The sequence below is a fragment of the Ptychodera flava genome, chromosome 8 (genome assembly GCF_041260155.1).
Source record: "Ptychodera flava strain L36383 chromosome 8, AS_Pfla_20210202, whole genome shotgun sequence".
Classification (NCBI taxonomy): domain Eukaryota; kingdom Metazoa; phylum Hemichordata; class Enteropneusta; family Ptychoderidae; genus Ptychodera; species Ptychodera flava.
In genome coordinates, this window is record NC_091935.1 from 43,975,143 (window position 1) to 43,993,081 (window position 17,939).

Genomic DNA, 17,939 nt, shown 5'->3' on the forward strand with positions numbered 1-17,939 from the left:
TATTTCATTTATCGCCAATAAAATGCATAAACGATCTGAAGTGTGTGGTTTCTTTTATATTTTTACAAATTCATTCACTGTCGTCTTCGTTTTCAAGAACCCCTCGTAGCCCATGCGGTAAAAAGTCAGGACGCCGTCTCCGCTGACCTCCTTGAAACCACATCTCGATTGCGTGATTGGGGTCAAATTCGTTCACAGCTGGCCCATGAAGCGCGATTCATATCAACGCACACATAGTTTCCGTATTCAGTGCCGCCCGCCAATCTGACTTAATACGGCCCATCAATGAGAAGCCTCGCTCACATTCGCTAGTATGGATAGGTATTAGCATTACTATTTTCACTAGCCACAGGACATTTCTAAACTCGGCCAAATCTTGGCAAAGTAGACGCATGCCAAATGTCAAGAAACCGTAAACCTGGATTCGCCGCTAGTATCCTGTTGACCGTAGTTTTCAAACCAGTCCACTCCATTAATGCTTCGTCCTCGCTAAATTCAGTATGTCGCTCTAACAAATCGCGGAAATGTCGAGCAAGGGTAACAATTTCGTCACGACCATAATTACGAAGCTCATTGATATCTTGGGGCCAGTCAGTTGGATCAAAGACATTCGCTGCAGTAAGCACGGGGTCTTCCCTGAAAGGGCGGAACCGATTGTTGATTTCCCTGATGCATGAGTTTAGCATAGCAGCTTTACCGTCACCAGCATTGACATCGGCATTTGTTCTCCTGCGTGGAGGGTTCAGTTCGATGCCGCGAAAACGTCCATCATTGAATGACTCATTGAATAAAGTTTCTGATGGTCCTGGTTGTTCGAGTAGCAGCTGCAAATTGTCAACTGCAGATTTTAAGCCAAATTTAACGGTTTCGACGGACGCGTCATTTCGCTGAAATAACAGAGACAGGCGACCGAGTATCCGATAAATATCTAGCTGAATGTATATATCCTTCACAAAATCAACTTGTGTGAGTTTTTCTAGAAAGCCCCGTGCCTTTTGCTTTGAATCCGCAGTGTGATCACTACCTGGAGTTGTAATGTCCTGCATATGAACTACCATCGATAACCAATCCCGGTCAATCGCTTCTATGGCACGCTTGTGATGGTCGATCCATCTTGTCCCTAATACGTTGCCAGGTTTCAATATTACAATACCATTGGCATTACCGGCTTCGCTCAGCGCCGCCAAATTTCGCGGAGAATTGTTGTAGAACTTGTAGATACGAACTAAGAAATCTTCAATTTCAGAATATCTGTGCGTCTGTTTTAGAGCTGATTTCAAAGAGAGTTCTAGCCGATGTGCTGTACAATGAACGCTAACAAGATGAGGCACGTCAAGACGCACGCGAGTCATGACACCGGAACGTGCTCCTATCATCACGGCCGCACCATCAGAAGCCATTCCAACTAGTCTCGCTTTCCACTATTCACTATTGCTTCTGCAGTTCCACGAGTCATAGCTTGCAAACTAAGAAATTTTGTCACCGGACGACAGTCCTCCAACACTCTAACATAAATAATTTCCTCTTCGATTGTGGAGCGATCCGTGGAGGAATCTATCAACACTGAGAAAAAGTCACTGTCTGCAATATTCTTCGCCATTTCAAGTCGCATTGACTCACCGATATAGTGGATAAACTTGGCAGCTTGTTTATCATTTCGATAGGTATTGCCGACGTTTACTTTGTTGGTTTCCTGTAGCGTTAGTAGTTCAGCAAAATCGGTGAACGGCTTCTCATTTTTCGCGATATAGTACGCTGTCCGAAATATTATTTGAAGCCTGTCGTGTTGTGATCGTCCGCTGTTCAGAACACGTGATAAGCGGACGAGGATTGGAACTACGCTCGATTCTAAGTTTTTCAACTGCTCTACAGTGTGCAATACTCTGTTCATGTTTACGTACGGGTTCTATTCGGAAATTACTGCAGCCGACATCACTTGAAAACATCGATGTGCCTCTCATACAGATATCACAAAACATTGCGTCTTTCTCCTCATCATATCTCAGCCAGTCTTCGCGACCTGTCATCCATGACCGTAGAAATTTCCTAACTCTGCCGACTTTCGGTCGTTTTGGCGGAGTCGCTTTGTGGTCTTCCTCAACCTGTTCGTGATTGCCTTCTGACGTCACGGAACTCTGAAGTGATCGTCCGGATACACGAAAATAATTCAAAAGACTCATGATTATGACCGTCGTGATTTTGTAGGTCGTCAAAATGCACCAGCACGCAGCAGACCGTGCAGTGTTTGTGCTCAGTATCAAATGTACAGTCTGTCAATATGTTGGAGTGAGCGACATTTTTGAGCGGGAATATTTACGTACAATGTTTCAGTTGCGGGCCATGCTATTCAATATCAAAGGAGAGACGTGCACAAGCAATCTTGTCTGTCACATTTTGAAGGTCGCAGATCAAGTTGTTGCTTCATTTAATGATTTTTTTGTAACATTTTTCTTTGTTCAAGTGTTGTATCTTTGTAATGCGAACGGAGGCATTTCGAGTGTGAGCAAATTTATGAAACAATGCCACGCCCTGTACAGTAACTCTGGTAGCCCGAGTTGGTGCAAATTCGGAAAGTGGTAGCCCCCAGACAAGAATTGGTAGTCTGGGGGCGTGGGACTACCGTTAATTTCGAGCCCTGCAGTGATGAACATTCTTTTGCATTTCATGCTAATATGTACACTGGAGATATGAGTAAGATGAAAAATGATATGTTGTTGGTAGATTGTGGTGCCACTGCACATATAATTACTGATGAGTCCAAATTTATAAATTATGATGCATCATTTAAACCAGAAAAGCACTATATTGAGCTAGCAAATGGTATGAAATCCAATAATGTAGCACTCAAGAGAGGTGATGTGAGTATTCCGTTGGTTGATGTTCATGGCAGAAGCATCCATGCATTACTGAAAATGCCTTATATATTCCATCATATCCCCAGAACATATTTTCAGTACAGGCAGCAATAGAAAAAGGTGCAAGTGTAATATTTCAACCTAATTCTGCAAAATTACTTCACAGGGATGGTACGAAGTTTGATATAGAGAAACATGGAAGACTGTACTATCTTCCAACATGTGCTGATAGTGTTAGTCTTCTGATAATGTTAACTATGCAAACGAGTTACAGAGTTGGCATGAAATACTTGGTCATTGTAACCATGACGATATCTTAAAAGTTGAAAAACTTGTTGATGGTATGAAAGTCATTGGCAATATTTCTTAACCTGATGACTGTAGTATTTGTGCACTTGGTAAAATGACAAAAAGTAGAAATAGAGGTCCTCGTGCTCGCTCAACCGTCCCATTAGAGTTGGTTCATACTGATCTGGCAGGGCCTATTGATCCAGTATCTAATGACAATTTCAGGTACGCAGCTATTTTCACAGATGATTACTCAGGTTTGATGTTTGTGTATTTTCTGAAATATAAGAGTGATACTTTAGCTGCCACAGAGCAATTTTTAGCAGATTCTGCTCCATGGGGAAATGTAAAAACTATGAGATCAGACAATGGATCAGAGTTCCTTTCAAGGGCATACAAGTCACTTCTCAGGAAGAATAGAATAAGGCATGAAACTTCAGCACCTTATTCTCCTCATCAAAATGGCACTGCTGAGCGACACTGGAGAACATTATTTGCAATGGGCAGATGTTTACTTATTCAGGCCAATCTTGACAAAGATATGTGGCCATTTGCAGTAATGGCAGCTGCATACATACGTAACAGGTGTTACAATAAGCGTATTGATCACACGCCATTCTTTGCCTTTACTGGTCGAAAACCAAACTTAGCTAACATGAGAGTATTTAGTTCTGAATGCTATGCATATAGTTATGAAAAGAAGAAATTAGATCCATGATGTACTAAGGGTATCTTTGTAGGATATAACAAGGGTAGTCCATTTGGTGGACGTAACTGTCCAGAAACGGGCAAAGTCATGAAACACAGAGTTGTGAAATTCGTTACGAAAGGTACTACTTGTAAGAAACAAGATGAGAAAATTCAAACTGAGATTTTGAATACTGATGATGATTTCGTTCTGAAACCATGTAGTGATGAAGTTTAGTTAAATTCAGATGGGGCTGAAATGTCAGAAACTGGTGGCCAAGCGATTGCAGATCCACAGTCATCTGACAGAAATATAAGGTATCCTTGCAGAGTAAGATAACCCCCTGCATATCTAAGTGATTATGTTACTGATTTTGAAGATGATCAGGCAATGTCTAGTGTTGATTATTGTTACTGGATTTCTGATTTTCCTCAGAGTTATTCAGAAGCAATCAGAGCGCCAGACTCTGAACGATGGAAAATTGCTATGCAAGATGAAATGAATTCTCTGAAAGAAAATGACACATTTACCCTGGCTGCTTTACCAGAGGGTAGAAAAGCAGTGGGGGTCGTTGGGTGTATACTATTAAAGAAAGTTCTGATGGTTCCCAAACTTACAAAGCGAGATATGTTGCAAAAGGGTAATCGGGTCAGTCACAATCAGGGTGCGCTAGAGTGTGTCACTTAGGTCAAAATTTCAAGTTCATGATAACTGTCCAGTTAAATAATATTTTGAAAGGTTATGGTATGGGGCATATCTGCCTAAAATTTGGTGAAGCAAACGTCATTAGTATTACCACAGTGCACATTGTTTTATATGGTCGACGCAGTGTCACAGATGCTACAGAAATGTTGTACATGAAACACAAATGTCATAATAAAATTTTAAACAATGATTTGTTAATGCTTTCTTATGTTATTACAATATAAAAGATGCATATTGGCATTAAAATAAGCTATACTTGGTATGATTTACTTAATTTTTCCATGAATAAACACAACCTCAAGTTTAGTGAGAAATACAACAATATTGATCATATTTTTTAATAGGACTTTCAACTTCTCTATGTCCTTCCGCTGGTATGCTGTACTTAAAAGTTTTATTGTCATGAATTAACCATACTGTAGTAACAATATTAATACCATTCAGTGTAATCAAAATGAACTTCTTTCTAAAATATTTTCTGTTTAGTATGACATGTAATTTTGTCACGGACGCTACCAAATCGAACTTGAAAGTTAGGTCAATTTGAAATATAAAAAGCAATTAACAATCTGGTTTTTTCTTTCTCTTTTCTCCAAAACCTTTCTCTATCAAACATTTACATTGTGAAAATTGTGTCAAAACATTGACAATTTCTTTATTAAAATTGAACAAGAAAGCTATAGCAACTACTGCAAAAATCAGTTGGAGTATGTGAAAAATATCTATACCAGTAATAAACTTTCAATACGTCAAAAAACACAGAAGTTAACATTGCTTTGTGCCTTAACGTGTAAAACCAAGATAAAATTAAAGCTGCAAGCAGCGTTGGCGGGGCCCAAGCGGTTAACATGGTTGAAAAATCTTGCACTAATGATATTATGTGCAAAATTCAAGCTTGGTAAAGTAGGATTTTTGACATCATCTAATAGTTACTGTACGTTTCACGTGGAATGTAATATTTTACGGAAAATCCAATATGGCAGCCAAACCACATGACCGATCAAAACGCTTTTCGTAAACTTGAAAGACATCACACTTAAGATGGTATATGCAAAATTTAAGTCAAATCAGTGTGTTGGTTCGGGAGAAGAAGATTTTTGAAGATTAAATCACGATTTTCTCAAAATCCAATGAATCCAAGATGGCTTGCAGCTGTTCTAACACCTGTCAGGATGGGGCGCACACACACCTTAGGTGAGGCTGGTGATCAGAGATGTAGTCTGCCAACCTTTGACCTCTGTTCTATAATGTATCTGTACTCTCTGCCTTCTAAATATGTGAAAGTGGTGGAGACAGAGTTAACACAAATGTCATTTCTTACTCCTTGATTTTTTAAAATTCAAAATGTGATGTCAAAACACTAAAATGTGGTGGTTATTTCACATTTAGATTGGCTTATAATCTGAAAAACAATGTTTGCATTTTATTGTAGCATCCGTGACATAATGAATTGAAATGGAATACACAATAATAAATGCATATACAGCACAGAATTCATTGTTCTTTTCACTAGAATTCTAATAACATATTCAATATAATTACTGCATTCTTAAAAAACACCAATCTAAGTGTTACAGTTTAGGCTCTACATAACTTTTTGAGTGTTTTATTACTTTTTAAAAAATCAATTTTGTGCAAATTTACAATTTTATGCCTTGAAGACATTTTGTAACCCAACTCCATGTATGTTCACACAATACACACTAGTATTTATATGTTTCAGTGGATTAACTGCTTTAAAATGTTTTAAATAGTTATTAATTATGACTATGTAGTAAACACCGTCACGGACGCTACACCGTCACGGATGCTACATTTCCATATTTTAGGAATATTAATAGTGAACGCAAGGGACAGTAAATATATCATTTGTTTATTTAAGGTAGGCACCTATTGACACTCAGGCCTGTGACATCAGATCTTTTATAACTCCTGTTGTCCTTAAGATATGAGTGTGTCACAGACGCTACAAGAAATTCCGACCACAACGATATCCATTTTCATTTATTCACAAAACAATACAATATGCAATTTTATTTAAATTTTTGTGTTTAAATGCTTGCCATGGATGTTGAGGTTGGAATTAAATTCAATATTACAATAATTTATCCATTTTTCTACATATAAACTAAAGGTATATGTACTTATGGTCATAAAACACAAAAAACACAACGATGTTACAGTTTTGGTAAAAATACCACAGTTTCTGTTCCGATGCACATAATCACATGAAATAACTTGTGAAAGAAAGGTTAGGTATTCTGCAATAACATATGTAAGCTAAAAATTCCACAATTTTAACACTGTTTTCCAAAAAACATTTTGAAATTAAGTACATTTTGAAGTGAAACAGCATAACGCTACTTTTTACAGATTTTAAAGGCATTTTTGTGGGTGTACAACCAAACCTGCACAATATATGCAATATTTCTTTATGTGACCAAGTTAGTTACAACTACTACTATTTATTAGGAACAAATAAGTGATATAATATCAGTCTGAATAGCAGATATATATAAATGAAAATCATCTAGCGCACCCTGATTGTGACTGACCCGATAGTCAGATGAAGGGTGTAGATTATAATGAAACTTTTGCTCCAACTGCCAGAATGACTTCATTGCGTATGTTTTTGCAAGTAGCTGCACAGTATGATTTGATCAAATGGATGTTAAAACTGCATACCTTAATGCTCCAATTGATTGTGAAATATACATGGAGCAACCTGAAGGTTTTGAAATTCCAAATACAGATAACAGTAAACTTGTGTGTAAATTGAACAAGTCTTTGTACGGTTTGAAACAATCAGGGAGAAATTGGAATAGAATGTTACACAATTACTTGTCTGAAAATGATTACATACAGAGTTCCGTTGACCCATGTTTGTATACAAAACAGGTTGATGATGGTATGGTTGTAATACTTATCTGGGTAGATGATCTTATTATTGGCGCAAGCAATGATACTTTATTGTGTAATGTCAAACAAATGCTGAAAGCTAAATTTAGAATGAAAGATCTTGGAAAACTTTCCTATTTTGTGGGGATTCATTTTGAACAAAGTGATGGTGTTGTTAAAATGAACCAAAAGAAGTATCTGTGTAAAATACTTGAAAGATTTGAAATGACTGAATGTAAACCAAGGTCTACTCACTCAGAACAAAAGCATGTGTGTAATGACGAAACACTAGCTAATGCTAGAATATATCGTGAGGCTGTAGGCAGTCTGATATATGCAATGACATGTACAAGACCAGATTTGTGTTGGATTGTAACCAAGCTGTCACAGTATTTGTCAAAACCATTCAAAGCTCACTGGATGGCAGTTAAACATGTGTTTAGATACTTAAAGGGTACTCTTGATTATCAATTGTGTTTCAAGAAATGTGATGATGGTCTTACATTAATGGGTTACAGTGATGCAGATTGGGCATCATGTACAGATGATAGACGTAGTGTTAGTGGATACTGTTTTAGTCTAACTAATACAGGTCCTCTTTAATCTGTGGTTTTACCTTGCCTTGTTCTCGATATCGCGACGGTACGGAAACCCTCCAGTATGTTTGTCAACTGTACCTTTCAAGCACCCGTTTACGTCAAGTTTTCTCGTTCGCCGAAATAAAATAGCTCTTCTCAAGAAGCCATCGAAAATTAAATTTATAGACACCATTATTATTGAAATATAAACATTAGAATAACAATGTTGAACTCTGTTGATATCGTTTGCAATGAATAATATGGGGGCCCGTTCTGGTCAAAATTATGTTTTATTAATTTTAGTATGTTAGAATTAATTTTATGTAGACTGGAATTAATTTACTAGCACCTCGCATTAATTGTATGTTTCTTTTAATTAATTTTTATATGCTTTAATTAATTTTGTGTAGTCATGCCGAATTAATTTTATGTGTTCCAATTAATTATTTCTGCTTATCTTTGCTGTAATTAATTATATGTAGTCTAGAATTAATTTTGCTAACATTTCAAATTATTTATATGTCTTTTATGTGCCGGAATTAATTTTATGTAGTCTAGATTTAATATATTAATTCCTTCAATTTATTTGGGGTTCAAAATATTTTCACGTGCTGCAATTAATTTAATGTGTACCAGAATTAATTTCTACTAGTGTCTTGAATTAATTTTGTGTTCGGTTGAAGTAATTATGTGTTTGAGCGAATTAATTATATGTGTTCGCTCGAATTAATTATACGTGTTCGCTCGAATTAATTTTATGTGTTTGCTCAAATTAATTATATGTGTTTGCTCGAATTATTTTCGGCCGATCCCACAGTCGTTTGCGCACGCTTTCTTAAATCAATACGGCGGCTCCCTACCGGAGTGGTATTATTCAGGCGCTCGAACCGTGATCTGTGAAAATGGAAATCAATAAACTGATCACAAAAACTTTTGTAGTGTCCCTGTCTGAGGGATCTTGTATGTGATTGCCCATAGAGCGAAGCCCGACCAATTTTGTGTTTACGTCAGACGCGAATGTCCACCCTTTCTATCGGGCTTTGCCAATTATCATCGTGTACTGTAGTGTAGTGCAGTGTAGCCTAGAATCCTATTCGTCCGCTTGCCTCCGTACCTAGTACCTCCAACCCACTCCCTCGGAGGTACGGAGGCAAGCGGACGAATAGGATTTTAGGCTAAGTGCAGTGCAGTGTGTACCGTAAGCGTATGCAGCATTCGAAAAGAAATCTGCCGAACAGATCGATATTTACGAATATGAAAAACCAATAAAGAACTTAACAATGACCACCAGGAAATGTCTCCAAGCTTGATTACTGTCAAATATCCCTAATTACAAATATAGCATTCGGCAGTTTCACCTCTATCTGACAGGCTTCGCTACGCGAAGCCGGCCTGGATAACAGGCCGGCTTCGCGTAGCAAAGCCTATCAGATAGAGGTGAAACTGCCGAATGCTATATTTGTAATTAGGGACATTTGACAGTAATCAAGCTTGGAGACATTTCCTGGTGGTCATTGTTACATGTAAGTTCTTTATTGGTTTTCATATTTGTAGATATCTGTTCGGCAGATTTCTTTTCGAATGCTGCGTACGCTTACGGTACACACTGCACTGCACTACACTACAGTACACGATGTTTGGCAAAGCCCGATAGAAAGGGTGAACGTTCGCGTCTGACGTAAACACAAAATTGGTCGGGCTTCGCTCTATGGGCAATCACATACACGATCCCTCAGACAGGAGACACTACAAAAGTTTTTGTGATCAGTTTATTGATTTCCATTTTCAAAGATCACGGTTCGAGCGCCTGAATAATACCACTCCGGTCGGGAGCCGCCATATTGATTTAAGAAAGCGTGCGCAAAGGATTGTGGGATCGGCCGAAAATAATTCGAGCAAACACATATAATTAATTTGAGCAAACACATAAAATTAATTCGAGCGAACACATATAATTAATTCGCTCAAACACATAATTACTTCGACCGAACACAAAATTAATTCAAGACACTAGTGGAAATTAATTCTGGCACACATTAAATTAATTGCAGCACGTGAAAACATTTTGAACCCCAAATCAATTGAAGGAATTAATATATCTAGACCACATAAAATTAATTCCAGCACATGAAAAACATATAAATAATTTGAAATGTTAGCAAAATTAATTCTAGACTACATAAAATTAATTACAGCAAAGATAAGCAGAAATAATTAATTGGAACACATAAAATTAATTCGGCATGACTACACAAAATTAATTAAAGCATATAAAAATTAATTAAAAGAAACATACAATTAATGCGAGGTGCTAGTAAATTAATTCCAGTCTACATAAAATTAATTCTAACATACTAAAATTAATAAAACATAATTTTGACCAGAACGGGCCCCCATAGAATAATGTACTACTAGCGACATAATAATGATCGCATTGATCAGCTGATACACCATGGCATGCAGCTCGCTGATCATGCTGATGTCGATGCATGAACATTCCGTTTTCTTCATCTCTGGCATTTCACCGTGTCGGCTTTTTGAATGGCATGATGTTTCAAGTTTGATATAGACGGTAGGGATGCAGTTCCTTTTCATTTCCTTCGAAAATACATCGTTTTTCAATTCAAAATTGAACCGTGAAAGTGTTGGTCATTTTTTGTGCTGAACGTGCGTGTTCAGTGCAGTGCAGTGTGGAGTGCATGTGATGTGTGCAGAGTCAGGACGCTAACTGGCTTCAAACTCAGTTTAAATTTCCTTTTTATTCGTTTTCTACAACTACAAATTCACTGGCATTGCCAAAACTATAAAATAATGGCAATAATGCACACCCTTCCGGCCCATAATGGACTCCAGCAAACTTTGCACTCCATAAGGGAGCCTTCAGTAATTACAGGGGGGGGGTCGCTTTTTAGAAAACAGTTCAAGGGGGAGGGTCACTTTTTATAAACCTATCTTAGGGGGAGGGTCACTTTTGACAGAAGCTGATATTATGGCCAAAACTTTGATTGTCCGTGTGATATTTCCTAAATAGGAAATCACCAACAAAATATACGCACACACTTATAGACCGCCATGCATAGTGAATTGACATTTTGGTGAAATTCCAAAATCAAATTTCTTCCACAACCATAGACTTGTAACCACTCTAGTCTAATCAAGAACAATAATGTGAATAATCAAGCATACATAAATGCACAGATTTATCTAATTTTGTACTGAAAAAGAATTATTCATAGTTTCATCATAGACCCAAATGCATAGTGAATCGACATTTTGGTGAAATTCCAAAATCAAATTTCTTGCACAATCATGGACTTGTAACCATTCTAGTCTTATTAAGAAAATGTGAATAATCAAGCATACATAAATGCACAGATTTATCTAATTTTGTACTGAAAAAAAATTATTCATAGTTTCATCATAGACCCAAATGCATAGTGAATCGACATTTTGGTGAAATTCCAAAATCAAATTTCTTACACAATCATGGACTTGTAACCATTCTAGTCTTATCAAGAACAATAATGTGAATAATCAAGCATACATAAATGCACAGATTTATCTAATTTTGTACTGAAAAAAAATTATTCATAGTTTCATCATAGACCCCAATGCATAGTGTATGGACATTTTGGTGAAATTCCAAAATCAAATTTCTTGCACAACCGTGGACTTGTTACCATTCTAGTCTTATCAAGAACAATAATGTGAATAATCAAGCATACATAAATGCACAGATTTATCTAATTTTGTACTGAAAAAAAATTATTCATAGTTTCATCATAGACCCCAATGCATAGTGAATCGACATTTTGGTGAAATTCCAAAATCAAATTTCTTGCACAACCGTGGACTTGTTACCATTCTAGTCTTATCAAGAACAATAATGTGAATAATCAAGCATACATAAATGCACAGATTTATCTAATTTTGTACTGAAAAAAAATTATTCATAGTTTCATCATAGACCCCAATGCATAGTGTATGGACATTTTGGTGAAATTCCAAAATCAAATTTCTTGCACAACCGTGGACTTGTTACCATTCTAGTGTTATCAAGAACAATGATGTGAATAATCAAGCATACATAAATGCACAGATTTATCTAATTTTGTACTGAAAAAAAATTATTCATAGTTTCATCATAGACCCCAATGCATAGTGTATTGAATGACATTTGGTGAAATTCCAAAATCAAATTTCTTACACAACCATAGACTTGTAACCACTCCAGTCTAATCAAGGAAATTAATATCAATAATCAAGAGTACACAAATGCAAAGATTTACCTATTTTTGTATTGGAAAAAACTATTCATAATTTCATCATAAACACCATGGATAGTGAACCAACTTTTTAGATGAAATTCAGAACACTGCGGGACGAACGTATGCCTGAATGTTTCGTATTCCGCGAAGCATATATTCTACCTGACAGCGCTCTCGGCCGGTTGCTAGTGACGACAGCGAACATTGTATCAATTTATTTTCAATAAAATATCGATCGAAATCTGCTGGCGTACAGGTTCATGTGTAGAGGTCAAATCATTAATATGTCCACATAACCCGTATATATTGACTTACATAGCATAAAATCAATGTATCCGTTGGTTTCTTGTACTAAGATTGAATCGTCGACACTTTTTTTACAGTTTTGGTGATGCGTTCACATTTTGGCGCTCTTTGCAAGTTTGGCGCCATTGTGAGATGAATATGACCTGCGAGTGAGCACGACAACAATGTATCAATTTCCGATAAAAGAATATCGATCGATAACGTTCACTGCACGATTACAGTGGAGAGTCTGCGCCCGTTCGCCTCCGTTCTGTGTTATTTTTCAAATTTACTGGAATTTTCATTGTTGATTTTCGCCAAAATTTGGTATAAATTATAACAACATGACATGCAGTTGATCTGTACATCTTACGAGATGCATGCTGATAAAAATGCGTCAATTTAAGGCCCGTGTTCTGCATATGTACACGCCGTCAGCTTGCCAAATCATTGACGGCAACAGTATATTTCAGTGATCAAAATAAATAAAATTCAAATAAAACAACTTTCGTGAAGAAATTCAAAAATCTAAAACGATAGGAATTTTGTATATTAATCAAAGGATCACCATGTCAATTTTCATCATTATTCGTTCAAAATTGAGGAATTTGAACCGACGAGAAGTGTGCAATCTGTTCGGTATATTACCCGCCATTGTTTTCTACGGGAAATTAAGCTTATTCGCCGCGTCGTAAAATGAAAAATATATCTGAAAAAACCCGTTGGTTTAACTTTTTCATTTCGCTGTAATTTCTCACGATATTTGAAATACCACATCTCATGAAGGTTAAGTAAAACTCTATTGTTTTACTTTTTTGAGTTTCCCTCTTATTTTTATGAAATGACGAGTTAACGATTGTTTGGCTGTTGACTGTGTTTTCACCTATTTTTGCATATGAATAATTATCACATATGTATTTTCATAATTCCTTCATGAAATAATTGCCAAAATATCATAATGGAAAGGTCAACATATGAGGAAATTGAATCTGCAACTCTTCCATCAATATTAAGCTGTGCAGCGTGGAAATTTGGCGAAATTTAATACATAGCGTCAAAGGCGGATTTGACTCACTGTACGCGTACACGACGTATGTGCGGCGAAAAAGTGACACGCTAATATGAAACAAAATGGGGGGCCTTTGGCCCCGCAGTGGAAATCTATTTCTTGTACACAAATGTTCATTTTACTTCCCTATTCAAGCAAAGTACATTTAAATACATTATCAAACATATATAAAATACAGATATAGCATGTTTTGTGGGGGTAAATTGTCAATAATTTGCCTGATAGACTCCCATGTATTATGATTTGATATTTTTGGATCAAGCACTAAATCAGCTACATCTTGCCTTCTTATAGTTGCACAAAATATGGTGACCCTCCCTAAACTGTATGAAATACCATATCTCTTCAAAAAGTTTTGCGTGATAAATTGCGACTGTCCCTCCAAAAACACCAGCCCTCCCCTCTGTAATTTGTCCCTAACATAACAATTGAACCAATTGTTATGTAAATTAGCTGATACTGTTTTAGTTATTCCCGGTAAGAATACCGCAGTGGTTGGGGTGGGGGGAGGGTCAAGTTTTAGAATGTCGGACAAGGGGGAGGGTCACATTTTAGACAGGAGGATTGGGGGGAAGGTCACATTTACGGTTCAGGTGTTTGCGAAATTCCCCCGGCCCACCCCCCCCTGTAATTACTGAAGGCTCCCTAATGTACTCGGCTTCGCCTCGTACATTATGTCGTGCAAAGTTTGCTTTCGTCCATTATGGGCCCGGAGGGGGTGCATTATTGCTTAAATAATGGACCAACATAAAGTTGGCGTCATCCTCATCCTCAGCCTCAGGTGACCTTTCTAGCTGACGCTGAAAATGACGCTTAATATACTCAGCGTCAGCTTCAGCGTCGTATCCGAAGATTGCCGAAGTTGCGCTACCCGATGACGGATAAATGATAAAATTCGCCAAAAACTTAAGAAACTAACAACTCCATTCTTTCTCAACTTTCTTTTGAATCGTAAACCTGGTTTGCAGGTAATATTTTATCGTTAGAATATCTCATACAGACTAGTTTTTTGGAAATGTTCGTAATTTACAGTCCATGGATCCGTCGATGTGTTTGTTGGTACCCTCTCAACTCTTGCGTTAAGATTTTCCAAAAATTGGTGCAAAAAAAGTATAGGTGGTCCGAAATGTGTAAAAAATCGCCACAATGAGAGGCGATATGAAAGCCCTAATTATTCAGAGGACATATAAAACAATTAACTGGTATAACTATGACTTGAGGCCTGCCAAATTTATAAGTCAACGTATTAAACATACAACCTTTGAACTTTAAGGAAATTAGGGCTAAGAATGTTGCGTTATAACTACATCGTGAGAAACGAATATTATAAAATACATACCCCACTGAGTTTTGATTAACATTTACAGTGATATGAAACCTGGAGTACATTTTTAAAGTCGTTTTTACACTTATCATTCCATCAGACGCATTCGGGAATAATCGGATCTGACGCCAGTGAAGCTGACGCTGTAGCGTCATCCTCATCAGCCTCATTTTCCCGTGACCCCTGAGGCTGAGGATGAGGATGAGGATGACGCCAACTTTACGTTGTTAAAAAATGGAGTGGGAGCAGAAGTTAAACGGAAGTGAGAGCGCCGCCACTGTTTGGAGCAAATAAGAGTGTGGTCTCGGCCACGCCTGGTTCCCTGCCCGGGCCTTTCTACCGCTTGCTGTGCTGTGCTAACGAAAAGGGTCAGGTATGCGGCAGCCATTTTGCCCAGATTTTGGGCAAAATGGCGGATGCGCGTTGCGCATAATGTCAGGCTGGAATGTTCGAAATGACTGCGCCCTTGACAGTAACTCAGCAACAAAGTAGGAGGGGCAGTTACATGAACATTTATACACAAGTCTTCAAAAATGTTTCATTATGCAAAACGTACGGGATGTTATTATTTGTGCAAGAGCTGAATGACAGAATCGAGTTAGTTTTCTGTTTGTTTTTGAAATTTGAAATAACATATAACACTGCAGCGGATGCAGCAGACGAAGGTGCTTTCCTTAGCCAATCGATATGTTCCATAGTGTCGTCCAATCAGTGCTGTGAATAGAATGGCGCATACCTGACCCTTTTCGTAGAATGGGGGCAGGAAACCTGGGGTGCGTTTGATTATCCGCCTCAAGGCACCTCGGGTGACCCGAGGTAACATCGGTTCCGTTCGATTATCCCATGACGTCACTTTCGGGGTACCTCGGGGGAGTTTTTTCGCCCCTGCTCTCGAGCAGGGGAAGGTCTGACCTCCTCGGGGAAAAAATGGCAGACGACAAAACAGTGACGTTTACGGCGATCAACAAAGGCCGAAAAATTACTTTTGTAACACCTGCTTCGAAGCTGGAAATGGTTATGAAAAGTAAGTAACTATCGAATGCTATGTTTGTTGAAAGTTTCTATCCCTAAAACGAAGCAAAATGGCCAATAATGCCAAATAATGGTAATGTATTGAGTTGACAACGAGACGTGTGTATACCTGTACGTGTATTTCGCGTAAATGTCATAATTTTAAAGAAGTGTTGATGATGTTTATATCGTAATTACATGATTATTTAGTTGTCATTTGCCACATTTACGTACAGCAATAGAAGCTGATCTTTCAGGTTGGACTGCCGTCAATGCCGTGTGGAATACATCTGTAATGATATAAACTTATGAAGCTTTGTCCCTGTTGTCGTTGGCAAGTGCTATGCTGCAAGAGGATGCAGGACTGCAGACCGTAGTTTTTCTGACGATTTTTCTGGTTGCAATAGAAATAATATAGGCTGTAGTCCTGCAGCTACAGTGCTACTAAGCTACTGTGCATGTTTATACAACTACATTTGAACTTCATTGTTTTTTTGCTTCGTTTATATCTCTACTTTCGCAAAGTTGTTTTATTGCAATTTAAACTTTTCACATAAATAAGGTCAATAAAATGTTTCTCGTCCTTGGGTTGATTCAAATTTTTTAAATTCTAATATCGTTATGGCCGCCATAGGCTATCACTGGAAAAAGAAACATTGAAAGACACAATTCTTAGGAACATTTCATTGATATGATAATCAGAGACTTCTGGAGATAACACTGATGTCCCCCCAAAATCTTGATGAGCCCTAAAATTGTATAGAAGGGGACACAGTGGCCAATGTTTTGGAAATGCTGGCAATACTGACACATGGAAACAAGTAAATATAAAACGTGTGCTAAATTTTGTTTTTTCACTGTTTACCTTTCACAAATTTGAGTGGATGCAAAACAAAAAATTTAATTACTTTGACCCTACTGTCCCTTTATGTTTGAAAAAAAGTAGACTGAGTAATCTAAGGCACTCAGAAAGGTCATCTTGATAAATGCTGTTAAGGAAGTCATCATTATTTATGGCCTGGGGGTCGGAGGAATTTTATCGGAAAATTTGAAATTTCGAGTAACCCCCTGCCAACCATGATGAATTTGAGTAACCCCCTCTATAACACATAAATTTTGACTACCCCCCCCACTTAGAGAAATTAAATATCGATACATGTATTTGTAAAATTTACATAAATACAGCAATAGTAAAGATCTTTCAAATTCTACCCTGCTAGATTTTCATTGGTTATTTCATGACAGTAGAAAAATGTGAAACCAACGAAATGATATTCAAAGTCACAACAAAATGTAGATTCTATATAAAAGCTCATTCTGCAACCACTATCCAACCATAAAGTATTGTTTACTTTGGGATGGGTATAATGACAGGGTTTTAACTAAGATATCTGACAGTGCAGAATTTGAAAGTATAAGAGGGAGCACACGTGGGAAGCTGAGGGGCAAAGTATCAGAAGGGGTTGTCCCCTCTCTTATGTGGAAAAGTTTTAGAAATTGATGTGTTCAATGGTGCAGTCTGGTGTAATTTGAGAGGTGTTCTCAATTTGTATTTTTACTGAGTAAATCTGTTAGAACACCACAGGGGGGAGTCTTAGCATGAGAGGGGCATGTCTCCCCTCTTGCATGGAATTTTTGAGAAAATGATATGTGCAATGGTGCAGTCTGGTGCAATCTGAGAGAGGTTTTCTATTCTTTCTTTCCACAGTTTAAGCAACCCCTGTAGTGTATTGAAGTATCACTACCATGACGTAATCTGAGCTACAGAAGTTTGTTGGCAAACAATGCTTTGCGACTTTGAGCATGCGCAGTTGTTGATGTACGTTGAGACAACGTTTTGATGCGTTGGGAGTTTTCCAGAATAAATCTGTTTGTTTGACTAAGATGTTATTAGTTTGTCGCGTGCTGTATTGACGGACATCACATCTGGCGACGAGGATGATACAGATTGCTGTTCTGGGAGGTCGTGA

At 37.6% G+C, this 17,939-nt stretch overlaps 1 protein-coding gene across 1 annotated transcript; it reads right to left on the reverse strand.

Annotated features, from left to right (window-relative positions):
• Positions 1-359: 359 nt before the first annotated feature.
• On the reverse strand, positions 360-1,400 carry LOC139138111 (zinc finger protein 862-like). Its single transcript, XM_070706333.1, has one exon. It carries the CDS (start codon positions 1,398-1,400, stop codon positions 360-362), a length of 1,041 nt encoding a protein of 346 aa, XP_070562434.1.
• Positions 1,401-17,939: the final 16,539 nt, after the last annotated feature.